This window comes from Bubalus bubalis, chromosome 12 (assembly GCF_019923935.1).
Source record: "Bubalus bubalis isolate 160015118507 breed Murrah chromosome 12, NDDB_SH_1, whole genome shotgun sequence".
Classification (NCBI taxonomy): domain Eukaryota; kingdom Metazoa; phylum Chordata; class Mammalia; order Artiodactyla; family Bovidae; genus Bubalus; species Bubalus bubalis.
The window spans coordinates 9,886,513-9,912,208 of NC_059168.1; the positions used below are offsets into that span (position 1 = coordinate 9,886,513).

Here is a 25,696-nt window from a genome sequence, read left to right on the forward strand (position 1 = left end):
CTAGGTTCCAGATCTGTCCCACAGTGGCCTTTTGTGGCCAGACTTGCCTTCTGTCCACCTGACCCTCTGCGAGTTCCAGGTGACTGGGAAACAGAGCCTTCCCCTCCTCCGCCTCCAATGCTTTCATCACCCCACTCCTCAGGCTATGAAGAGACACATCTGACCCTCTTCTTTCTCCAAGAAGGGACTTATTTTTCTTTTGGATCATTTGATACTGTTAACACAAATGAAGAATAAACACCCAGTAGGTCTCCACCATTGTTAGTATTCCCAGACCCAAATTTCTCCTTGTAGTTCTGTGTAAGCAGGTGGATGATGGCAGGTCACCTTCAGGAAACTGGACCTCAGGAGAGAAGGATGAGGTTTTCCAAGCTCATGACAAACAAGTAGGAGTGAAATCTAAGCTTCATTTCAAAGCCTGTGCCCCTCCCATCACATTGCAAGTCCCATCAGCCTTCAGACAGAAAAGTGGCTGGTGCTTGCTACCTACACGCAAACTGTGTGTGTGTGTGAGAGAGAGAGAGAATGAGAGACAGGGGAGGGGGGCATCCTAGAGCTGAGAACGGGGGAGAGGGTGGTATGAAAAAGGCCTGTTCCCTCCCTGTTCCCCTTTCCTCACACCCACCCAGCAGCCTTGTCCATCCACAGAATAACTACCATTTGTAAAATGCTTATTCTGCACTTCAAATCAATTAAGTACTTGAGAAATTTAACTCCTTCAGTACAAAAAACCCTGTGAGGTTGTGCCTATAATTAAGGGCAACAGGGGAAACTGAGGGTTACCGATGTTATACCCAGGGCCTCACCCACCCCAGGTGGGCCTAAGTGGACCTTTCAGACTCTGAATGGTCACCCCCTCCCTGGGGCCCTTTCTTCCTTCAGTGGCCCCTAATGCCTTTCTGGTTCTCCTAACCCCGCGTCTGCCCAGTATATCTTGCCCCTCTGTCCCCTTTATGACTGTTCACAGACATAGACCTCTTAAATCCAAACTGACTTTAATGAGAATAAAACTTACCCCCCCCAAAAAAAAAATATATATATATATATATGGTAAAGAACAATGAAGCGGGAGGGATCCAGACACAGCTCAGTGTCTCCCTTTACAAGGAGACATACAAGCCTCTCCATACAAGCCTCTGAAACCACACCTCGTCTGACCAAATACCCTTTTCTATAGTTCTGCTCCAGCAGCTATCCCTTCCTTTGGTGGGGATGACTTAGAGGTGCTGGCCTCCCCCAGATCCCATCCCTGAGCCCCTTTATGACTCTGTCCCGCTTCCATGACTTCTTGGGACAGATCATCCTTCCCTTGACTCCCCTTGTACCCCGGTCTCTGCACACAGGCCCCTCTGGTTCCTGCTGGTTCTAACAGGTTTCTTTGATCCCATGCCCCTTCCCCATGGTCCTTCTATCAGCAACCTCAGCTTCGCCCAGTTCTCACGTGGAACCCTCTGACTTGGCTCCAGTCCTGTCAGTCACTACTCCAGAGAGCCCACAGTCCCAGCTCCCTGAGGCCCCGCTTTTCTGGACATGGCTGTACAGGGCAGTGTGTGAGCTCTGGCCTTGGCTGCCACTGCCAGTTGCAGCACCAGATTCAGATAAGGCCAGGCCCTGGGGCTTGGGGGCTGGAAAGGGCTTTGTGCTCCGAGGGGGTGGCACAGCATAGTCATCCATGGCAGGGTTGTAGGGGAGCTCATAGCCCTCCTCCTTCACCCGAGCCTGGCACCACCACGCATCCTTGGGCTCCTGAGGCAGATCATAAAGGCCCCGGAGAGTGGCTGGGGCCAGGCCCTCAGGTTCATCATAAATGGGGTCTTCTTTAGGGTCTGTCAACTTGGCCTTTATCAGCTTTTGCTGCACATGCTCACACAAGTCCCAGTAGAGAGCTTTCTTTAACTGTGTCCCCTTCCCTGCCTGAGCAGGGGTGCTGTCCAAGGGGTCTGAGTACAGGGAATCTTGGGAAGGGCCTGGAGGAATGCGCAGGGAGTCTAAGGGTTCAGAATACAGGGCTGGAGGGCTGCCTGGGAGCTCCAGGGGGGCCGCGGGGGAAGCCAACTTCCCATCTGCCACTTCTCCTTCATGGGAATCAGCTCTGAGAACATCCTGCCCCTGGCCAGCCTTTCCCTGAATCTTCTGTCGGTGGATAGCAGTCTCGACAGCCTGAAAGATGTCATTTCCCTGTGCCGTCTGGAAGGTGAAGGTTCCAGGGCCGGAGGGACAGCGGCGGCCAGCCTCAAAAGAGAACATGACCTGAAGAGGATGTAGAGGGAAACACGTTACCAGGAGCATCAGAGGAGGTGAGTCACAGGGCTAGAACTAGTTAGGGGACCTACAAAGAAGAGACCACTGGAAAGGGAGGTTGGTCATGGTCTAGGCAAGAAAGAGTTATCTAGAGTGCAGTCTCCCACCTTCCTGTCCACCCCTTCCACAGGTGCCCAACCCAGTCAGCCAGTCCTGTCTTGACAGCACCCTACCTTGTCACGGCCATAGCGACGCAACAGAGTGTAGGGCCAGAAAAGAAGTGGCTCCAATATCTGCCTCTGGGCCCCCGGGGCCAGAAGAGTCAGCCTCTCCGCCTCCACTCTCAGCACATAGGAGCCATGCAGGCCACAGCGCTCGGCGGCCTCAGTCTTCTGCACCGTTACCCAGAACTGGGATCCTGGAAGGAGTATACAATTAGACTGCGACCTGGCCAGGACTGGGGTGGGGGAAGGGAGCAGATTGTACACACACACACACACACACACACACACACACACACACTCACTCTCTCTCTCTCTCTCTCTCTCTCTCAAGCCAGATCTCAGGAGCTTCCTACTTCCCCTCCTAGGACACCCTTTCTTTCCACCCCATCTCTGCTGGGGCTTTTCAGGCCATCTACCTTCCCAGGAGGGGCTATACAGCGAGTTCTCCAGCATCTCCAAGGCGGAAAGCTTGGGTGGGTTCTCCGCAGGTGCCAGGGCCCAGCTGCCTTTCTGGGGTAAAGAGAAGGAGTATGAAGGAGGCTGTGATTCCCTCACCCCGATTCCCAGGGTCTGAGCCAGCCCAGTTCCTCTGCCGCTGTAACTGCTCCCACCCCGCCTCGCCTCTTGGGCCCAGTGCAGCCCCGAGCCCCTCACCGGAAAGGCGTTTTGGCACAGCGTTTGCACCCAGGCTGCACTGGACGGCGCGTCGGCCGCCAGCAAGTGGGATCGCTGTGCGGTGTCCAGGCGAAAAGCTGCGGCGCCAGGCTCAGGGGGGCTCTCCACTGCCACGGGGGCCACGCTCACACACTCTGCCAGACGAATCACCTTGCAGTCCAGGCGGCGCGAGCTCCCTCGGCCACCTCCAGAGCTAGACCCCTTGTGGTCAAAGAACTCGAGCCGCGCGACACCGTGGGGACTGGCCGGGTAGAGAACCGCCCAGGTCTTCCTCCATCTCTGGGGAAAGAGCCGAGAGACGCTGGGGAGGGAGCGGACAAGCACCGGCTGCCTGGCCCCGACGGGGGAAGGAAAGACCCGCGCGGCCCGATTTCAACACCAAGGCTTCCCGATCGCTGGCGAAGTTTCTCCTGGAGGATGCCGCTCTGTCACCCCAGGGCTGGAGAGGCATACCCGGAGGCCGGCGGACACTTCTCCGAAGAATGTGCAAAGCATTTTAGCGGGAACGTCACGGGGCTCTCCGGGTCCCGGCGCCGCTCTCCTACCCGCCGCGAGCCCCCTCCCTCCGTTTGGGCTCAGTCGCCCACCCCTAGCTCTGATGGGGTTCAGCAAGCCATGCCCACACTACCTTGGTCCCGAAACGCTGACTCTGCAAAAACAGCGGCCCTTCCATCACGGCCCCGTCCATGGCCCCCGGCGGTTCCTTCCGCGCTTCCTGGCCCGGCGGGCCCGGAGGCGGGGCGGGGCGGGGCGGGGCTCGCGGGAGGCGTTCCCATCCCTCCCCAGCCTCCGCGAACCCAGAAAGGGGAGGAAGGAGATGGGCCAAAGGAAGGGGAAGGGGTACCACCTCCAGACCCCCACCTCCAGCCCTAGGTCTCACTCTAGTGGCTTCACCGAGAGAAACCCCGTGACTTCGGTCAGAGGACTCTGGCTCTTAGGCTTGGGGGCTGCGTACAACGTCAGATGCTCAACGTGACATCAGAGTGAAGGCCGTGACATCATCTAGAAAATGCCTACGGGCACCCTGGGGCATTGGAGGGACTTTCTGGGCCTTCGAGGCTTCAGTTCCCCGGACCTGACCCGACCCCTGCTCCGCGGGAATTCGGCTATTTACGATCCACAGATCCGGGGACATGGGGGAAGGGCTGGGGCTGGGGACTGAAGACTTCCCGGAGCTCGGAGCCGAGTCGCCGCACGGGGCGCAGCCCGGGATAGTCTGCGGCCCCGTGGCCTCCTGTGTGTCCAGCTCTCTGACCGCAGCTGCCCGGCACCCAACCCGCGGGAAAAGAGAGCTTAATTAAACAGGCTGGGAGGGGCGAGGAGGGGGCGGGAGCGAGATTGAGCGGCGGCAGCGGCCAGCTTCAAGGAGGAGGGGAGAAGAGGAGGGAACTGGCCTGGGAGGGATCCTGGGAGAAGGCGGAATGTGGGAGGGCTCAAGGGGACGTGGGAGGAACGAAGAGGGGGGGCGGGGGAGAAAGAGGGGCAGTCTCCCAAGTACTTTTTTTTGGAAGTCCTAGGATTGATCTACAGGACCAAGACTCTTCTCCCAGCCGCTAGGGTCCCCGTTCAGCCAAAGGTAGGGGGAGTCACGCTCCCGGTGGGAGGAAGGAGAGTTGTAGATGGAGAGGATGATGGAGGGACCTGGGAAAAGGGGTGAGGTAGGGTAGAATCAAAGGAAAGCCAAGCTACTGAGGGTTGTATAGTCAAAGAAGACACAAGAAGAGTGGGGAAAGGAAGCAGATATTGGGGAGTGGGGCTACAGGGTGTTCCAAATAGGGCATCCGAAGTGCCCGAAGGCTAGGGGCTCCTCTGTGAGGCCCTCTCCCTGGGTCCCCAAGCCAAAATGTCCCCAAACAAAGCTTCCCTGTTGTGTTGTTTGTCTGAGTTGGGGGAAGCATGGGGCAGGGGGGTGGGGGTGGGGGGGGGGGGTAGGGGGAGCTCGCTATAAAGGAGCTGTTCTCCTCCCGACAGAGGGAAGGCCTTGGCTGAGAAGCCGACTAGTGCTCTTGCCTACTGTGGCCCCGGGAAAGAGATGGCTGTGTTGGCAGGAGGCTTGGACAACCCCACCCCACCCCACCCCCACCTTGAGGCCTGGCCCTTTTGGGCCCCTTGACCCTGCAGGGCATGTAGGATGTGTACCAGGTTCTCCAATGCATTCTGGTTCTCTGCCTTTTCTACCTGGAATCTGCCCAGAAAGGACTCTCAGCTTGGCTGCCATTTAGGGGACCTGAGATCTGAGGGTGCCCTAAGCCCCATCTTGCCTGCCTCTTTCCACAGTCAGTAACTATCTGTCCTCTCTGACTGGCTGAACAGGATCATCTGGGTCCCTCCTGCCTCTGCTCCTTGGCTTTTGTCAGTCCCTCTCCTCCTCTTTGCCTTTTCATGAGGTTCGTGGGGTTCTCAAGGCAATTATACTGAGTTTCAGTAAGCTCTGGGAGTTGGTGATGGATAGGGAAGCCTGGCGTGCTGCAGTCTGTGGGATCGCAAAGACTGAGCAACTGAACTGAACTGAACTCCTCCTTACTCATTGCCTGCCTTTCTCAGTTGCTCCCCAATTCTGTGTGCCAGATTCTCTCCTGATCCCCTTCTGTCCATTTTCAACACACTCTCTCTCTCCGCTGTCTGTTTGGTCCCCTTTTATTCCCACAGTTTCCCTTCCTCTCACATCCTGTCTGTCTGGGTCTCCCTCTCTGTGTCTCTTGCTCAGTCTCAACCTATTTATCTTGATGGGCCTCTGATCTCGGTCTCTAATCTCTGTCTTTTGATCACTGGGTGTCCTTGACCTGTGAATCAGGATATAGAGGTGATGATAGCAGAACTAGGGAAAGGACATTATGAGACATAACAACTAATAGTGAAGGTTTATTCTTTACAGAAGAGAGGGAGAGCCTTCTCTCTCTCTCTCTCTCTCCCCCCTCCCCCCTCCCCAATCTGGGTGTCTCAGTCTGTGCCTCTGTTACTCTGTATTTCTCTTCTTACCTAGTATGTATTTCTTTCTGTCTCTCTGAACCCCTGGGTCCCTCCCTTTCTGTCACACTGGCTCTCTGTCTCTGGTCTTAACCGGTGTCTCTTTTCCTCTCATGACCTCTCTCAGACCTGGGCTTCTCAATTTCAGCTTCTCTCTCTGGGGCACCCAGGCCTTCCCTGCCATGCGACCTGTCAGAGTTTGGCAGTGGAGCCTGTGGGGGCTGCTGCTGTGCCTGCTGTGCAGTTCGTGCCTGGGATCTCCAACCCCATCCACGGCACCTGAGAAGAGGGCCGGGAGCCAGGGGCTGCGGTTTCGGCTGGCTGGTTTCCCCAGGAAGCCATCCGAGGGCCGTGTGGAGATACAGCGGGCTGGTGAATGGGGCACCATCTGCGATGATGACTTCACACTGCAGGCTGCTCATGTCCTATGCCGGGAGCTGGGCTTCACAGAGGCCACAGGCTGGACCCACAGTGCCAAATATGGCCCTGGAACAGGTGAGCAATGCTTAAGGCACAGCCTAGGTATTGCCAAAGTACAGCCTAAATGTAGGGGAGGGAACAGCCACCGGGACACAGAACACCAAGAACAGCCAGTGTCAAGTACCCCCATGGAGGAGAAACCAACCAACATACAGCTGCATGAACTTAGGCTGATCAGTGCCTTCTCTGAGCCTCAGATGCCCCCATGTGCAAAATGACTAGATGATCTATAAGTTACTTTCTTCTGCAAAAGTATGATTCTACAAAGCCACATGCAAAGAGAGCCCTGACACAGATGAGCCCTGTATGATTAAAGTACAGCTGGTTTCATGGGAAGCTGAGAGCAGGTAAATGATGTCTGGATGTCCCAAAGACAGAAGTGATCACAGATACTGCAGCCAACAAGATTAGATTATAATTTAGAGCTGAAACTGACAAGCTGGGCATCCAAAGACAAGTATAAACTTTAGGATGTGGTTAGTAGGGGTTTAGGAGCAATTCTGAGACCTGGGGGCACTTGCATTGTATATACTCACAGTGGAATTGGTAGAACTGGTGCAATCTGCAGTTAACCCCCAATTCCCACTGGTTAGACCACATCTGGAATAAAGCATCACTTTAGATGCCACATTTTCAAACAGACAGTAGAAAATGGAAGCACTGGGCATTTCCTGGTGGTCTAGTAGTTAGGACTTTGCACTTTCACTCCCGAGGCCACAGGTTTAATCCCTGAATAGGGAACTTAGGTTCCTGGAAATGGAAGTACTTTCAGAGGAGAGCTACCAGATGTAAAAGATTGGAAGCCATGTTTCAAGGAGGAATAGCTGAAGAAAGCAGGGATATTTGATATGAAATGAAAAAGCTTTGGATAATAATTACATGATGGTTGAATTCAAACTTGAAGACAGTCATTTGACTGAAGGATTTTTCTGGGTGGCATCAAAGGACTGAATCAGACCTGGAGTGAAGGAAAGTAATAAAAGAATCTCAATAGTTTGTGATAGTTCCAATAGCCTAATGGGGCAAGAGATAGGTATCCCAGCAGAAGCTGGGTAAGTCCTGTCCGGATATGCATGAGGGTTCCCTGCACATGGCCCTTTGAGGGGCCACCAGTTCTGAGAGAAAGTCAGTGATACTCATTTCAGTTTGGCCCAGGTCAAGAGAAGAACACGGGGCAACATGGCAGCACAGAGCAGTCACATGGGAGAATGTAAGGCTGAGGTGAAAGGATCTTACATTTCCAAGTCTCACAAATGGCTCAAATCCCTAAGCCCTCATGCATTGGCTGTATGGTCCTAGGCAAGTTACTTCACTTCCCTGAACTTCAATTTCTTTATACAAAATGGTGATAATATCTTCTGGCAGCTCTGTTCTAAGAATGACCACATATGCACATACCTTGGCAGAGTGCGTCACACACACTAGGCAGCTATCGTTGAATGAGTAAGGACTGATCAGAACTTCAGTGTTGCCTCTTGGGTTTTTTATTCACCCTACCAAATTCTTGGGTATCCCCAGAACACTATCAACCGTCCATCAATCCTATGCTCCCTTTCCTATTCCTTTCCAGGGTCCCCTGTCCCTTCCCTACCCATTATCTTATCAGGTGTGAGGCTTCCATGCTCTCACCAACATCCCCATGCTACCTCTCCAAGCCTCTCTATCCCCTTATCTCCCCTCCCACACAGGCCGCATCTGGCTGGACAACCTGAGCTGCAGTGGGACTGAGCGGAGTGTGACTGAATGTGCCTCCCGGGGTTGGGGGAACAGTGACTGTACCCACGATGAGGATGCTGGGGTCATCTGCAAGGACGAGCGCCTCCCTGGCTTCTCAGATTCCAATGTCATTGAGGTCTGTAGTTCATAAACACACACACAGACACACACACACACACACACACACACACACACACACACCACCCAAGACGGCAAGATAGAAAGGGCTGTGGGGTGGTTATATGTGGCGATACTAGAATGTAGGGGATCCCATGTGCCCAATGGGATAATTGAGGTCAGTGGGAGACTGGAGGAGTGGGCAAAATGATAGAGCTCTGAGACACTGCATAGTCCAGGTTTATTTTAGCATTAGCATTCAAGTTACTAAGCCTGGCATGAACCTCTCCAACTTCATCCCTGGTCCCCAGGGCACCTGTGCTCTCTCAGCTCAGATATTCCTGAGGGAACCTTTCACTCTTACTTTCTCTTACTTCTTCAGTGCCACTTCCTCCGTAAGTGTTCCCGCAGGCTCCAAGCAGAGTCAGATGCTCCTTCCCCAGCTTCTTCGGGACCCTTAGTCATTTCTCAGAGCCCAGCAAGTCCTCACACTCGAGTGGCTGCACCACAGTCAGTACCTCACGGAGCGCAGGCCTGCCTCTCAGCCCCATCTCGCCACTGGGTTCACAGCAAGTACACTCAATCGGGGTTTCTTTAGAGTGGCCAGACGTGTGTAAGGTGCCACTGGGATGCCTTTCCTCTGCTTGTGGCCCCCTCCCCAGGTAGAGCATCACCTGCAAGTGGAGGAGGTGCGACTTCGGCCAGCCGTTGGAAGGGGCAGACGGCCCCTGCCCGTGACTGAGGGACTGGTCGAAGTCAGGCTTCCGGATGGCTGGTCGCAAGTGTGTGACAAAGGCTGGAGTGCGCACAACAGCCACGTGATCTGCGGGATGCTGGGCTTCCCGAGCGAAAAGCGGGTCAACGTGGCGTTCTACAGGTGAAGCGACGTGGGCGCTGGTGCAGCAGTCTGGAGTTGAGGGGTGCTTGTCAAGGAGCGGTGTTGAGGGACCTCTGAAGGGGTTGGTTCACCTGGGGAGCCGGGGGAAATCTGGAGGCCTCGGTGAAACTAGAGAGTTGAGAAATCTTGGACCATGAAGCGGCCCCCGAGGCGGATTTGCTGCGGGGACCAGCGAAGCTCTGGCCCCAGTGGCCAGAGCCGGGGCGGGGCGAGAGGCGGCGGTGGCGTCGGGGCCGGCGGTCGGCAGGTGGCGTCTCCGCGCCCCGGGGCCAGAGCTGGGCCTCGCGGGGCCACGCCCAGCGGCCCGGGAGCCCGCGGGTCCGAGTCGGTGGGTGGGGGTAGCGACCACGCCCAGCCGAGGCAGTACCCGGGCGGGGCCTAACGCCGTGAGTCTGACGGCGACCGGCCCGGGGCGCACGCGGGGCGGCGGTCCCATCCTGGCCGCCAATCCCTGAAGGCCGGAGGGCGCCGGAGGAGGCTGGGGCCCTTCCCTGGGTCCCGGCGGCCCACTAGGCGTCTGCGAGCGCGAGAGCACTCAGGACTGCTAAACTAGTTTTCCAGAATACCCTTCAGCCCTGGAGGCCGGCCCTCTCCACCTGCACTGGAGCCCTGGTGTACGCGCCGGCTTCTGGGGAATGTATCACACTGGGGACCGGCTCTTTGCCTACTGCGTCTCGCTTCCCTGGAGCATCTAATTTGGCCGTTTTAAGAAATTTGGAAATCTCTTTGTTATTTAAATGATTATCTTCTTCAGCTCTTCCTTAGACCAGTTTTGCGGGAAGAGCTCTTAACATCTGGGTGACCTTCTACTGGGCAGGCTACTTCAGATGTGGGGCTGTTCGGGGCAGGGTACAGCATAACAGCTCTTTTTAATGAAAACATCTAGATTTTGCACTGCCTTTCCGTTAAGGCAGCATCCCACTGCTCATATTAACCTTGTAATCACCTAAATTAGGTCTTCCCTCCTCCTTGATACTGATAGAGCTGCCTATTTGAACCTAAATCTGTTGAGTTTACCCTATGAAATGTTTGATACAGGATCTCATGTTTGATACATCATTTAAAAACCATAATGATCCCATGAGATTATCTTGAATCTTGGCATTATTTTGCACTTGTCATCCCTCCCTGCCCCCTCTGTTCAATAGATATGATAGCTATGCCTCCTGACTTCATCAAAGTGACTGTTATGTGTTGAAATCTTTAGAACCAAAGGCTAACTCCTCTTATGAATCCTCCAGATTTACATCAAACCTTTAATCATTAGTTGTGAGATGTTTTTTCAACAGTTGGGACAAACTGAACACTACATTGATACAGCCAACATTTCATCATCTTATCTGTAATGAGATTATAGGAGACTTTATTAGTCTTTTGCTAAAATCCACATACACTATGTTCACAGCCATTCTGCAATTTTAGGAATCTTAAAGGAAGTCATGGTGGTTTGATTGAGCTGACTTTTACTGAAATCCTTTTAGATTTCTAAGGATCACCATATTTTCTCCTCAGTGCTCACAAACTTTCTACTTAATGACTATTCTAGAACATAAATTATCTGTAAATTGGGGAGTCCTTTGCCTCCTTTTTGAAAGTCAGTACACTATCCAGCCTCCAGTCTTTTCTGTACTTGCTGAAATTTTTTTTGCCTTGGCTCTGAGACACATTTGAAAGTTCTTTAGGCCCCAAGGAATAATACTTTCTCTGGTATAGCGACTCATATACAGTTTAAAACATCTATGTGCTGTGCTCCTCTGCTGTTATCTACCTTGAGCCTATATTTCCCTGTGCTTGTTCTTTACCTTCCCAAATCCAAACGCCCGATTCTGAAAGATTAGTGTGACTTAAATAGCAGGCATTTCAGATGAAGAGGGTAGCATGAACAAAGGCATAGAGAATAAACATTTATTGAGTGCCTATTGTGTGCCAGGGACTGTTGCAGACACTTAGGAATTCAACAATAAACAACAACAACAACAAAAAAAACAAAATCCTTGATCTCGTGAACTAGGGAAGAATCAGGAAAAAAGTAAAATTACAAAATGTAAGTATGGCAAAGAGTGTAATAGGTAAAAATAAAGCAGGGAAAATGTTAGGAAGTGGCACTGGAATTGCAGTTTTAAAATAAGTCAGAGGAGGCATCATTTGAGAAAATATTTATAGGGCACAATCTATGCAAAAATCTTGATGAGCATCTCCAGGAAGAGGCATCATAAATGAGAAGATATCAGAATGAGGGGTTAGGGGGAATTCTTGTCATACTCCAGGAGGCCACTGAGGCTGGAGCTAAGGGAACAAGGCAGAAGATGACAGGAGATGTAATTTAGGAGGAGATAAGGAAAGAATGAGGAGCCAGATCATGTAAGGCCATTTGACAGACTTTAATTTTTACTGTGTGAGATGAGGTTTTGAGCAGAGGTGTGACATCTGTCTTCCACTTTTTGAGTATTATTTGGGCTGTTTTGTTAAGAATAGACTGTAAGGAATGTGTAGAGTCAAGGAGGCAGGGAGACTAGTTAGGCGGTTATTGTCTCCTGAAAGCCAACTAAACAAAGTGAGAGGTGATGTGACCAGTGAAAGTGGTGAAGAAGTGATCAAATTCTGTGTTGAAGATAAAGCCAACAGGATTTGCTGATGGGTTCATTGTGGTATGAGAGAATGAGAGGAATTAGGGATCATTCCAAGGTTTTTGGCCTGAGCTACATATGAAGTTGGCCTCATTTGATAAAGAAAACAGTGAGTGGGGCATGTTTTGTGTGGGAATGGGAGAGTGGAGATTGTATATTAGGAACCTGTTTTTAGACCAATTAAATTTGAGGTGCTTTAGACACTGAAATGGTGAGGCTATTGGGTATATGACTCTAGAATTCAGTTGAATTAAAGCCCTGAAACTGGACAACATCACCAAGGGAGGGAGTGCAAATAGAGAAAAGGAGGTGCAGGGGCTGAACCCTAGGGAGTTTAAACATTATGAGGTCAGGAAGATAAGGCAAAATGCAAACAGGGAGGTGAGGCAGAAAGAAAACCAGGTAAGTGTGGAGGCCTGGAAGCCAAGTAAAGTGCTTCAAGGAAGAGCAAGAGGGATCAACTGCGTCACTACTGCTGATGCTTCCAAAAACATGAGGACTGAGAAATGAATACGATTTAGTAACTTGGATGTCATTGTTGACCCCAACAGAGATGAAAATGAATAGGAACTTTTGAAAGACAGTTGACTAGAAGATTGTTGTTTAGCCACTAAGTCATCTCCAACTCTTTTGTGACCCCGTGGACTGTAGCCTGTAGGGCTCCTCTGTCCATGGGATTTCCCAGCCAAGAATATTGGAGTGGGTTGCCATTTCCTTCTCCAGGGGATCTTCCCAACCCAGAGACTGAACCCATGTCTTCTGCACTGCTGAGCCACCAGGGAAGCGAGAGAGAAGATGTGTACTGAGAAATAGTGGAAGAAAAATCTGAATGGATAAAGTAAGGCTAGGAAATGGAACACTTTTAATGCCAGATTGGAGAGTTTTACCTTTATCCTATGAAAAATTAAAAAATAAAAATACTTGTATGGGACAGTGATAAAAATAAGGCCAGTGTTTTTTAAAGTTTGTCTGATAGTAGTGAATTGAAAGAGGAGGTTCTAGATGCAGTAAGATTAATTAGGAGTTATAAAAATGAAGCTGATTAGGAGGATGACAACAAAGAGAGAGGAATGAATAGATGTAGGATGACTGATAGAACACAGAAAATAAAAGAAGAGATAACTAAAATGATTCTGAAACTGCTCAAGAGAAGGATGGTGCCCGGCATCTCTGGGCTTCAAGTTAATATGAGCTAGCTTTAGACATGGGCCATCCCTGGGAATTTTGAGGCCCAGGAATTGTCCCTAAGTATTCACAAACTCAAGAAAACTTCAGAAATCAGGAATATATGTATACATATTGGAATCTCTTACTGTCTGGAATATGAAGGCTGGAAAAGGAGATATATATTAAGTACAGAGTTCATTCTTAGCAGGGAAAGAGATTACAGTGGTCCTGGGAGATTCTGTGATGAGAATTTGATGTAGATATTCCTTCACAGGTCAAGTCAGACAGAGGGAGACTCCTCATAGATAATGCAATTATAAAGGCTAGGCAGGATAGTTGTAAACAACTCTGCCTTCCTTGGAGAAAGAAGATGCATCTGGTAGCTTTTAGAGGAAGTTAGTAAGATTTAGAGAATAAGAAAATCATAATGTGATGTATCATATTTCAACTTTGATTTGGTACTTCTATCCTAGAACATGTGAAAGTTGTAGAATTTTAGAAGAGGAAAAGAATATACAGATAACTGAGCCATTTAATGCCTTTTTGCAGGCAAAGAAATTGAGGTTCTAAGAGCTTAAGCGCTATTTAAGAAGGCACTCTTCTAGTTCATTTCAGATATTTTTGTTCATATTCAGATATATTCACTGACAGATATTTACTGAACTCCCACTGTTTGCCAAGCACTGCGCAAGGTGCTGAGAATACAGAGGTGATGAGAGAGTTGATTTGGCACCAGATCATAGAAGACCTTGTAGGCTATGGTAATGATTTGAATCTTTATGATAAAAGTAATGGAAAGTGATGGAAGTTTTTTAATGAGGAGGGCTGTGAGAGAACGTGATCGTGTTTGTGGCTCCCAGACATCACTTTGACTGCACTTTGAGAATGGTTTAGAGAAGAGCAAGAGCAAATGGATTAGAGAGTCATTCAGGAAGGAACACTGGCAGGACTTGGTTACGGATTGACTTTGGGAGCCGAAGAAGAGAGAGATGTCAAGGTTGATTCCTAAGTTTCTGGCATAGATTTTGCTAAAACAATTGGACCCACATTAAATTTTAGATAATTTTGAGATATCTAAGTAGGAACATCGAGAAGGCAATGGGATATACAAGGTTAGATGTAAATGAGAACATATAAAGAGAGGATGTGAAGTGAGAAGAAGGCCTTAAAGCTCCAAAAATGTAAATAACTATATAGAGGAGGAGCCTGCAAAGAAGACCAAGAAAGAGCAACCAGAATTAGGACTCAGATAAAGCTAATGGTGTTGTGACAGCTAAGGAGGGAGAGAGAACAGCAGTGTCAGATGCTACCAAGAGTCAGTGGTATGTGAGACAAAAAAACATCTAGATTATTATCACAGAGTGATGGGTGGGGAAAGACAGAAAGGACTGGAGTAAGGAGTGAGTGGGAAAGATGATGAGTGTAGACACTCTGAAAAGTTTTTCTACTAAGAAGAAATGTGGGCTGGAGTGTGTGTGTGTGTGTGAGAGAGAGAGAGAGAGATTTGAATATGTTTAAAAGGATTCAGTTGAGGGAAGGTTATGTGCAACATCTCAATTGAGAGAGAAAGGATCCTAGGGGAAGGAATTCAGGAACATTTAGGGGTGGTGGCTTTAGAAAAGACAGACAGATATCAGCACTGTCCTAAATAAGTGCCAGGGCCTCAATGTAACCTGTATTTGCCTGATATATATTAATAATTATATATACCATATAATTATAAAGACCTTATAAAGTTCTTAAATAACTAGAGAAGTACTTCTAAATTTCTAGATAATACTACATTTTTCTGAGTACTGTTACATGATTTCTCTTGGTTACTGGTGAAATAAAGTGCCAGATACATTTCATTTCAGACATGTTTGAGAAAAAGACATTTGGAGAAGACATTTTTCACTATACTTATCTGATGAAAGGTTCTAAACTCTTAGCGGTGTCTCAGGAAAGGGACCCAAGAGTTATTGTAGACTCTTTGCTAGGAATGTTGGACGTATTGGATGTTTTGGCAAAGATCATCCTCAGGAAGAAGCCAAGGTAGGAAATACCAAGCAGATTCAGCCCTGTTTAAATCTATATATTAAAATCCTAGCACATCTGCACGTAATATACCACATCCAAATATAACTCAAGAGAAGCAGCAGAACAGGAACATGTTCAAAGACAGGATAACTAAGAGGATAATGGGGAATTCCATAAATTTTGTAAAGACAGACAAGACCTGCATTCATCTATATATAGTTGGACAGGACAAAGAGTGGGCAAAATGGAAGTCTTTGAAATCAAAGGGAGAATGAGAGGAGAAACAAACCTAGTTTCCATTCATCAGACTTAAGGTAACCTCTTGAAGAGTAAAATAGGTCAAATATTTAGGTCAACTAAGAAGAAATAAGGTTTTAGACCTTAATTCCCTAGAAGTAAGTTTGGGAGATGAGCTGTTTGTGAATGACTAAAGCATGTGGGATTTAGTTTAGACAGGAAGGATGCTGTCATCCTAAGCATCCTGGCTTCATGCTACCCAGTCAGACCCAGTCAATGTCCCTTGCTGTCCAGCCTTGTTCCTTGGTCCTCGTTCACTGGCCTCAGGCCTGCATATGCCAGAAGCCAGAGCGCATCCAGAAAAAAAATACAGTCAGCCTCCCCAGGTGTGACCAGGCCAGTTCTCTCTCCTTGCCTGGTCAGTCTGGCAATCCTAACACCCTTCCATTTTAACCTGTCCCCCCAGCCCTCCCCCAGGTTTAGAGCAGCCCTGATATCAGTCCAAGAATCCTGTTCCCCATCTGCCTTAGCCTGACTTCTGTGGGTCCTGGTACAGAGTCTCTATCCGCCCTGAGTCCACGTCCTTCGCTGCAACTCACCTGTCTAGTTCATGTGCTTCTGAGGCCAAACAGCTGTGAAGGGTAGAGCCTTGGGGGCATCTAATGTTATAAGATCCTGCCACCAGGAGACCTCTAACTGCTAAAACAGAAATCTTGCCCCTGGTCCCTGTTCCACCAACCTTTCCCACTTGGTTCTAGACTGTTCCTGACTCTGCTGTTGTCTTATCCTCACAGAAAGTTGAGGAAGCGAGCGGCCAAAGCCTCGGCCCGACGCTCCCAGCCCCTTGGAAGGTAATGGGGCAAGAGCCCCGGGACCTCCTGCTCATCCCTGTGGCCCCAGGAGGTGGATGGATGGAAGGCAGCCTATCCATGTCCATCCCAGAACCCAAGCTGATGAATTAGGGATATGGCTGGAAAATGGCCATTCCAGGAGGGAGGAGGGGGGGAGGCAGGCATGCGGGTGGGTAAGTTTTGATTTAGGAAACACAAGGAGGAAATAACACAGGAATGACTAAGGAGAGACCTCCGTATCTTTATACTGCCCCCAAATAGCTTGGACTCCAGCCTCAGCCACCTGCATGCTTCCTCCCCCCACAACTCCTAACCTCCCTTCATTCACCTACATCCCCACACTCTCTCCTCCCTCCACCATTCCTCTCATCTCCTCTCCCCTCCACCTGGACTGACATCACCAGATTTCTCATCACTGTTGCTGAATCCAGAGAGCAGCATGTATTCCAAAAATACAGTTAAGTGGTATTCAGCAGTGTATGTGGAAAATCTGACTGCCTGCTTTGCCCCTTCCCATGCTCTGCATGAAGGGTCCTTCCTAGAGACAGAAAAAAGAAAGAATCCTTTGCCTTTCCCGGGTAATGCACCTGACCACTACTGCCACTAACTTCTTTCTCCTTTTTTCAGACCAGTCACCAAGCTTAAAGCCAAACCCAAAACCCAAATGGGCAGGGGGCCAATTAAGAGGTAAATAAAGTTTAGGCTGGGTGGAGAGGAGAGGGAGTGCCAAGCAATGAGTCGGGGGCATCAGGCTGTGGTTAGGAAGGGGTCCAAGAGACGCCTCCACAAGGAGGTGGAGGAGCAGCAGCAACTGTTACAAGCCACCTTCCAGGTGATTCACCACAATGTAAAGTAAGATCGGCCCTTTTGTTTGGGTTTTTTGTTGTTGTTGTTGGGTTGTTTTTTTTTGGGGGGGGGGTTGGCCCTTATGTTTTTTGTCTGAGGAATTATGCTCGTCACAGGATTTTTGAAAAATCTCCATAGAAGTTCACCCATTGACTCCTCTTGTTCCACATGCTTATTTATCTTTCCCCAGCAGATTTTAGGAGATACTCTGGCACTCTTGTCCTTCAGATGCCATGCTTGCCTCTTACCCAAGAAGTTAAGTTTCCCTAAGGGATCAGTGTTCCCATCCTACCTTTATTTGATTAATTGTTAAATGGAATAAGTGCTACTGGGCTGGAAGTGAGACTCAGGATCCCCTGTGGAACCTTTCCCAGGGCAGGAGTCAGATGGCAGTCCTGGCCCTCTGGCCCAGTTAACACAGTTAGGCTCCCAGTTCCATCATTTTCCTCCTGGGCTCCTTCAGAACCCCAGGGAACAAAAAGCTTCCAATCCCAATGACTGCGTCTCACTTGGCTTCTGAAGGCAGTTCGCGCATGAAAAGTCCCCTGGAGAGCTCCTTCAGCAGTGGGTGAGGGGTGGAGAAGTCGGCCCTTTCTATTGTCTCCTCCTCTTTTCACAGCATTCCAGGATCACTCAGGGGTCCCAGGCACCCCCCCCCAACTCCCCAGCTCCTCCCTCTGGTGCCTTCAACAGGCCTTGGAATTGGGGGGTGTTCCCATAGTGCCCTTCCAGCTTAGAGTTGTCTTGCACAACATGGCCATACTCTGGCCTTGCCTGACCCCCACATTAAAGTGAGGACCTCTTTCACTTTCATTTTCAGCCAGACAGGACTTTGAAAGAATACTAAGTCTCTTTGAGCTTCAGAGTCCACTTATCTTGAGCTTCCAAAGGTATTCTGTAAAGTTTCCAGGCTTCCTTTGTCTGATTTGTCTATAACTTATCCCTCTCTCTGTGTCTTCCTAGCCAGTGGCTTCAAATCATCATATTCTCCTCTGACATCAAGTAATAGAGTGCATTACTGTAGTAATTCGCCACCAGACCACCCTCACAGGCCCACCCCACCAACACAAGGCCTCATCGGTTCCTTCCCTCTCTGAGTTCAAACAGGCTGTTCTGGGAAGAAAGCACTTCTCTTATTTCATGGCTCACTGCAACATTCCCTTCCATTGGTGTTGATAAGCAAGTCCCCTCATTCTCTCCAGCATCTCTCTGCTGTGTTTCAGTTTTAATGTCTCTAATTTAGTCCCATTTTCCTGCTCAGGTGGCTATGGAACATTCTTTCTGTTACATTTAAACTACGGAAGCATGGACTACCTCATTAAAGACTCATACAGTTCAGCTTTAGGTCTGGGGTTATCCTTACCCTTCTGTTGTTCATATTCACTCTCCTTCTCTGATCATGTGGTCTCTCTTTGTCTTGCATTTGTACACCTTCATTCCTATATATACCAGCTCCAGTCTTTTCTGTGTTCCACCTTCTGGTCTGTTCTTCCTGTAACTGCCCATCATCCTCTGGCCTGGAAGCCCCTCTGGCCTCTAAGAAGCCATGTAGACCCAAGACTTACTCACTTCTTTGCATCCTGACTCATTTAGTTCTTTCAGTCGCAGCGTAATAGAAAGATCTGCTTACTCTGGCCATTCAGGCTTCCTGTTAGCTACTCCCTCCTGCCTATCTCTTCCAGATGGTTAGTCCTGGCTTCCTAATCTCTTTGCACAGCAGCTTCAGCCTCCACTGGGGCCAGCTCCCTGAAACCACACAGAACAAGGTATCTGTCAGGCAAGTCAAAACTAGCCTTCCTTCCCACAGAGTTCTTCTGTTGCAGAACATACCCAAGGACCCCCCTGTTTGGGCTCTTTCAGCCTGGAAACTCCCCATTACCGTTGTCTCCTTTGTCTCTGTGTTTTTGCAGAGAAGAGAAGAAGAAGAACTAAGGCGGTCATGAAAGGTTGGGGGATGGTGAAGGCATGGAGCGGGAGGAGGGCTGCAGGCAAAGAGGCAGGAGCACTGTTTCACCCTACTGCTCCCACTCCTGTCCCCCCAGGCTGCTGGCCCAGCGGCAGCAACACTCCTTTGGTCTGCATGGGGTGGCGTGCGTGGGCACGGAGGCCCACCTCTCCCTCTGCTCTTTGGAGTTCTATCGAGCCAATGACACCACCAGGTGCCCGGGGGGGGCCCCTGCGGTAGTGAGCTGTGTGCCAAGCCCTCTCTACGCAGCATCCAGTGGCCAGAAGAAGCAACAGTCGAAGCTTCAGGGGGAGGTGTGTGAAACACTATGACCTTCCCCACCGCCCAGGTGAAGAACCCCATAGCCTGGCCATCCCTTGATTAAGCATAGTTCTGACCTTTGAGGACAGAGAGGAACCTTCCAGGGGTTGGGCCACAGACCTGAGACCACCTGCTCCCTCCCACCAGAATCTCATTGATCTCCCAGGTCTACTGTCTCTGTGCTGATGTTCCCATTCACTGCTGCGCACGTCTCTCTCCTGTACAGGCCCGAGTGCGTCTAAAGGGCGGCGCCCACCCAGGAGAGGGCCGGGTAGAAGTCCTGAAGGCTGGCACGTGGGGCACGGTCTGTGATCGCAAGTGGGACCTGCAAGCAGCCAGCGTGGTGTGTCGGGAGCTAGGCTTCGGGAGTGCTCGAGAGGCTCTGAGCGGTGCCCGCATGGGGCAGGGTGAGGAGGGCACAGGTTGGAGGGAGAGGGAGGTAGGAGGTACATACTCCTGGAAGGGTACATTCCTTAGGAAGGAGACCCCTGGGCAGACAGTAAAGTTAGAACCTCCCGACCTCTGACTTCTGACCTTAGGCATGGGTGCCATCCACTTAAGTGAAGTTAGATGCTCTGGACAGGAACTCTCTCTCTGGAAGTGCCCCCACAAGAACATCACAGCTGAAGACTGCTCCCATAGCCAAGATGCTGGCGTCCGATGCAACCTGCCCTACACTGGCGTAGAGACCAAGGTCAGTCACTCTTTCCCACCTTGGTTCAGGAGTCTCATGTCCTATCCAGTCCTGCCTGGTCGTGATGCAGTCTGATGGCCCTACTGCCCACTGCCCCAGGCCCCTATCATCCTGCAGCTCCCCCTAGATGCCACCACTTGCTAGCCCTGTAAGTGCTTCTGAATCACCATTCAGCCACGGGCCCACTGTGGACTCCCACTACTCCACCCCAAAAGCTTCCACAGCACTTCCATTGCATCACTACAGATCCGACTCAGTGGGGGCCGCAGCCGACATGAAGGGCGAGTCGAAGTGCAAATAGGGGGACCTGGGTCCTTTCGCTGGGGCCTCATCTGTGGAGATGACTGGGGAACACTGGAGGCCATGGTTGCCTGCAGGCAGCTTGGACTGGGCTATGCCAACCACGGCCTGCAGGTGAGTGGGAAGGAGAAGGGAACCAAGGCTATTGCCTCCAAAGGTTGTGTCTGGGACACAGGTCTGCCAAAATGAGTCCCTTGGCTGGGGAGGCTGGATGGTGGCCTCACAAAAACACCTCTGTATGTCCCCAGGAGACCTGGTACTGGGATTCAGGAAATGTAACAGAGGTGGTGATGAGTGGAGTGCGCTGCACAGGGACTGAGCTGTCCCTGGACCAGTGTGCTCACCATGGCACCCATGTCACCTGCAAGAGGACAGGAAGCCATTTTACTGCTGGAGTCATTTGTTCTGAAAGTGAGTGAAGTGTAGGGTGATGCAAGCCAGGGAAGGGAGGCTCTGGGTCACCTCTTTTCAGGAAGAGCTGCAATCTGGAGAGGCACACCTTCCCTGTGGAAAGCCAGTCTCACCCCAGTTTTCTGGGGGAGGGGGATGGAAGCACTCCCACCTGTCCCTGCCCCTCACCAGTGACGTCTAACTCTCCTCCCTTCCTCGGTGCAGCCGCATCAGATCTGCTGTTGCACTCAGCACTGGTGCAGGAGACCGCTTACATCGAGGACCGGCCTCTGCACATGTTGTATTGTGCTGCTGAAGAGAACTGCCTGGCCAGCTCGGCCCGCTCAGCCAACTGGCCTTACGGCCACCGGCGTCTGCTCAGATTCTCCTCCCAGATCCACAACCTGGGACGTGCTGACTTCAGGCCCAAGGCTGGGCGCCACTCCTGGGTGTGGCATGAATGTCATGGGTGAGAGGGTCAAGTAGTAGAAGGGCAAGACCACTGGGGAAGAGGTGAGCCTGCTGAGGGCACGGAAAGAAACAGGGATCCCCTTGTCCCCACAGGCATTATCACAGTATGGACATCTTCACTCACTATGATATCCTGACCCCCAATGGCACCAAGGTGGCTGAGGGCCACAAAGCTAGTTTCTGTCTAGAAGACACCGAATGTCAGGAGGGTGAGTTGGGGCCTACAATAGACTGCACTGTCCTCATCTCCACAGCCTTGCCTCGCATGACATATGCTCATCTCCTCAGATGTCTCCAAGAGGTATGAGTGTGCCAACTTTGGAGAGCAGGGCATCACTGTAGGTTGCTGGGATCTCTACCGGCATGACATCGACTGTCAATGGATTGACATCACAGATGTGAAACCAGGAAACTACATTCTGCAGGTGCCGGGGCTCTGAGATTTCCAGTTGTTGAGTGGGAAGAGTGTTTATTAAAGACACCTTTGGATTTGAGGAATGCAGCTCATTTGTTGGCTTTCTCCTACTCACAGGTGGTCATCAACCCCAATTTTGAAGTAGCAGAGAGTGACTTCACCAACAACGCCATGAAATGTAACTGCAAATATGATGGCCATCGCATCTGGGTGCACAACTGTCACATCGGTATTTGGTGGGAAGAGAAGCCAGAAGGCCTGGGGCTGGGAGGCAAAGGCCTTCATTCGCATCTCCCTAGGTTGTTTCTGAGTCTCCCCACCCACTTCTGGATCTCCCAGTCTCTCCACTTCCACCCACCCTTCCCCATAATGGGTCTGTTTTCCTACCCAAACCACCTGTTCACCTTGCAGGGGATGCCTTCAGTGAAGAGGCCAACAGGAGGTTTGAACGCTACCCTGGCCAAACCAGTAACCAGATCATCTAAGGTGCCACCACCTTCCTCTGCAGACCACCACTGGCCCCTAACGGCAGGGGTCTGAGGCTGCCATTACCTCAGGAGCTTACCAAGGAGTCTCTGATGTCGGCAGGCCCACAGCACTCGTCCGCTGTGCACTGCGGATATGGAACCATCAAGCAGAAATCACTGCCCTCTTTCTTAGGCCAGCTGTCCTGGTCTGCGGCCAGGCACGGGGCATTCTGCTCCCAGGCCCAGCACAAAGCCAAGCACGCCAGAGAAAGGCGCACCTGACTGACTGCCCAGGACACCAGACAACAGCGGCTCGTTTTCTTGAATAGGGAGGTCAGAACGGTTTAACTCCAGCATCTCCCCTCAGTTCTGGAAGACAAAGCTTTACCTCTAGCCTTTTTGTGGGGGGAAAGAGCAGTGTTCCACCCTTCCCCTCATTTTTCAGTATGACATGTTGTTAGGTATAATTTTATTTTATATAAAAAGTGTTTTTGTGATTCTTCAGAGCCAAGGAACTGGTGCTGGTAGTTAGAGGGACCTGCCCCCAACTGGTTCAGTTAATCCTCTGTCCAGGTGCCCTCAGAGCCCAAGCCATGAAACCAAGGTTGTAGTCCAAACAGGAGCCTCCTCCTCTGGCTGGTTCATTCATTCCGTGACTTCAGGGGTCACATATAAGGTCAGAGTTTCCTGTCCTCGCCGGATCCGCACTGCCAGTTGGGATTGGGTTCGAACAGCTTCATAAACATCTTCAGCATTTTGTACCAGCTGCTCCCCAATGGCCAAGATCACATCACCAGGTCGTAGACCAGCCCTATGGCAAAAGATAGAGAGATAAAGGAGGGACTAGATGGCCCAGTTCAAGGGCACATACATCCCACCCATCTCCACCTCCTAATGCAGCCTCTCCCTCACCGGTGAGCAGGGGAGTCCAGGATGACTTTATGGATGAGCACACCATGCTGAACATCAGGAAAGCTTGGTTCTCGAAGCTGTAGTTCAGCAAGGATGCTGAAAGGACACAGATCACTCTGTTAATCACAGGGCACTCTCCCCATTTGGGGTTCGCCTCAAATCTTTCATCAGCATGCTGACAGGCGGGTGAACAGGGCATGCACTAGATCCTCTTGATACAAAAACAATTCACTTTCTGCCTTCTAGCAGTTAGGAAGTGGAATTCCAAGTGACACACGGGGTTAAATCAATAGCACTAATGACATTCTAGAATCCTAAAAGAAGCTATAACTTTAGGAAGTGCTATAACTTTAGCTTAACCTAGAAGGATCAATCTGATATTTAACTACATAAAATAAGAACAACATAAAAATACGGGATTAGGAAATCAAGTTGGCAGGAACAGAAAATACTCATAGGGAAGCCAAGTCTAGAAGGTTGGGTATTGTAAATCCAAGCAATAACAGGATGGGAGGTATGCAAAACAGAGTGAGGTGAGAAAATCAAGATAATGAGAGAGAACAGCTCTTCTGATAGCTCCAAGAATGAGGCAAGTCATCTTAGATAAAAACAGAACTAAGATCGAAGCTCAAGAGAACTGCCAGGCACCCACCACTGGTTACACTGATGGCCCTTCGTGTCACTACCCCTAAAGCTCATACCTGGGGGTCAAGGTCAGCATCATCACCCCAATGTAGCGGCGCTGGGACCCACTGATTCCAAACCAGGAATCTGTGTTAGAAGGACAAATGAGCCCCACCCAGGTATATCCTTACTCCCCCTCCTCCTCCCAATAGACCCCTCTCCAGCAAACCCTCCCCACCCCTGCCACTTAAAGAAACCCCTTTCCCCGCAAGCCAGGCTTACTCTTCTTTTCTCCACGATGCAGAAACTCTCGAAGGCGATCAGAAGGGATGGCAAAGGAGATTCCAGATGTGACCTTCATGGTATTCACCCCAATCACCTCCCCATCCTGTTGGGACACAGCCCACTATTCTCTAGCCCAAACAAATAATAGGAGATGGGGGTACCTGAGCAAGAGTGGCAGGGAGTTTTAGGGAGATCTAGTTGGATTCTGGGAGACAGCCAACAAGAAACTGCTCAGAAACTTGACCAAACATCAGTGAATTAGGGAAAACCCACCCCTTCCCATACTGACCTGGGATAGGGATTCTTGGAAAGGATGTCACACTCACCAGGTTGACCAGGGGACCTCCAGAGTTTCCAAACTGCAGGACAAGGAGAAAATATGGGAGAGATCCAGGGACTCTATGCCTCGGGACACAATCAGGATGTAGACACTTTCTCCAAATCCTCTCCTTTCCCAGCCCATGAAGGAGTGGCCACATTTTTTGCGACCCAATCCCGGTAATATAGGCTCATCCACCATCTATCACCATTGGTGCCTGTACCACACACCCCCTCCCCCCTCCCCCAACCTAGTCTCTCATTTCTCTCATATCAGGACGCACATCAATAGCTGCATCAGTCTGGATATACTCCACATTGGTTTGGGGAAGGCCCAGATCTTTGGCTGGACGCTGAGCAGAGCTGACAATGCCGGAGGTGATTGTGTTCTGCAGTGCAAAGGGACTTCCCATAGCAACAACAAACTCCCCTTGCCGAACATCAGCTGAGCGTCCCAGGGGCAGCGTAGGGAGAGGCTCCTAAGGGAGAATGGGTACAAGAGACCTGTCATCTGGAGATGTGAACAAATTCACAGCCCCAAGCAGCTATGGCCTGCCCCGACCCCCACCTTGGTCTGAATCCTCAGCGTGGCGATGTCTGCCACAGGATCCACAGCTGTGACCACGGCCTCATACGTGTCGCCGCTAGGCAGCCTTACACGGACTCGGCGCCGATCAGCCACCACGTGGGCATTGGTAACGATGAGTCCATCGGCAGCCACCACGAATCCTGAGCCATTCGAGATAGGGACTTCACGGCCCGAAAAAGGGTGCCTGGAAAAAGGGGGGGGGGGCGAGGGGGAGTACGGATGTGAGGAGGCTCGGACCCGTCCTTCTTGCCCGCCCTCTAGCCCACGGCTTCGGTGCCTTAGTGTTTACCCCCACCGTTACCGGCCCAAGATCTCGATATAAACCACGGCAGGGGCCGTCTTCTCCACCACGTCCGCGATGAAGTTGTACTGGCTCCGGGGAGAGGTGGGCGGCGATCCAAGGACCGAGGCGAGCACAGCCGGGGGACCCCGGCCCCCGCCCCAAAACAACAACAGTACTGCCCCTCCAGCGCCCAGCGCCACCGCTAGCCACACGCGCGGACGGGTTCCAGGAGTCCCTGAGTCTTCAGGGGTCCGGGGATCTGGGGTCCCAGCGATCAGCCGTGCTCGGAGATCCGAAGTCCGGGACCTCAGGCATGTCCGTGGTTCAGGGACCCCCACAGACAACCGGGCCCTGAAACTGGGGGTCCCATAAGTCACTCGGGTCCGAGGGTCAGGAGTTCCTGACGTCAGCAGGGCCCGGAGGTCAGGGGTCAACAGGGGTCCCTTTCCCCAGCGACCCCCCCACAAAGCCCGCCATCCCCTGAGGCTCCAGCCAGCACCCCGCCCCGCCCTCAGTGCAGCCATCAGCTCCGCCTCGGCGGCTTCCTCGCCCGCCCAGCGCAGAGGCGGCGCCCTAGACGCGACCGGGAGGACGGCTGGACGCTGAGGACGCCGGTA

General features: G+C 51.1%; 3 protein-coding genes across 6 annotated transcripts; 1 reads left to right on the forward strand and 2 right to left on the reverse strand.

The window, feature by feature from the left end:
- Window positions 1-245: 245 nt before the first annotated feature.
- DOK1 (docking protein 1) lies at window positions 246-4,331 on the reverse strand. Of its 2 annotated transcripts, XM_006067906.4 has the most exons (5): window positions 3,769-4,331; window positions 3,120-3,419; window positions 2,882-2,975; window positions 2,475-2,659; window positions 246-2,250 (listed from the first exon to the last, which is right to left on the reverse strand). In XM_006067906.4, the coding sequence occupies exons 1-5, from the start codon at window positions 3,826-3,828 to the stop codon at window positions 1,438-1,440; spliced, it is 1,452 nt and encodes a 483-aa protein (XP_006067968.1). In that variant the 5' UTR covers window positions 3,829-4,331; the 3' UTR covers window positions 246-1,437. The 2 variants fall into 2 exon arrangements, with proteins under 2 accessions (XP_006067968.1, XP_006067969.1); XM_006067907.4 differs by lacking the exon at window positions 3,769-4,331 and having other exon boundaries at window positions 2,882-2,971; window positions 3,120-3,261.
- A 234-nt stretch (window positions 4,332-4,565) lies between these two features.
- LOXL3 (lysyl oxidase like 3) lies at window positions 4,566-22,574 on the forward strand. 3 transcript variants are annotated; one of them, XM_025260782.3, is made up of 16 exons: window positions 4,566-4,716; window positions 6,256-6,602; window positions 8,276-8,439; window positions 9,083-9,297; window positions 16,163-16,219; window positions 16,847-16,906; window positions 19,108-19,324; window positions 19,558-19,738; window positions 19,871-20,025; window positions 20,272-20,439; window positions 20,574-20,736; window positions 20,941-21,184; window positions 21,280-21,395; window positions 21,475-21,611; window positions 21,719-21,830; window positions 22,013-22,574. In XM_025260782.3, exons 2-16 carry the CDS (start codon window positions 6,290-6,292, stop codon window positions 22,084-22,086), a joined length of 2,376 nt encoding a protein of 791 aa, XP_025116567.2. In that variant the 5' UTR covers window positions 4,566-4,716; window positions 6,256-6,289; the 3' UTR covers window positions 22,087-22,574. The 3 variants fall into 3 exon arrangements, with proteins under 3 accessions (XP_025116567.2, XP_025116568.2, XP_025116569.1); XM_025260783.3 differs by lacking the exon at window positions 16,847-16,906; XM_025260784.3 differs by lacking the exons at window positions 16,163-16,219; window positions 16,847-16,906.
- HTRA2 (HtrA serine peptidase 2) lies at window positions 22,521-25,677 on the reverse strand. The gene is made up of 8 exons (XM_025260785.3): window positions 25,098-25,677; window positions 24,776-24,980; window positions 24,492-24,686; window positions 24,216-24,248; window positions 23,887-23,992; window positions 23,682-23,751; window positions 22,981-23,076; window positions 22,521-22,879 (listed from the first exon to the last, which is right to left on the reverse strand). Exons 1-8 carry the CDS (start codon window positions 25,601-25,603, stop codon window positions 22,714-22,716), a joined length of 1,377 nt encoding a protein of 458 aa, XP_025116570.1. The 5' UTR covers window positions 25,604-25,677; the 3' UTR covers window positions 22,521-22,713.
- Between the last annotated feature and the right edge of the window lie 19 nt (window positions 25,678-25,696).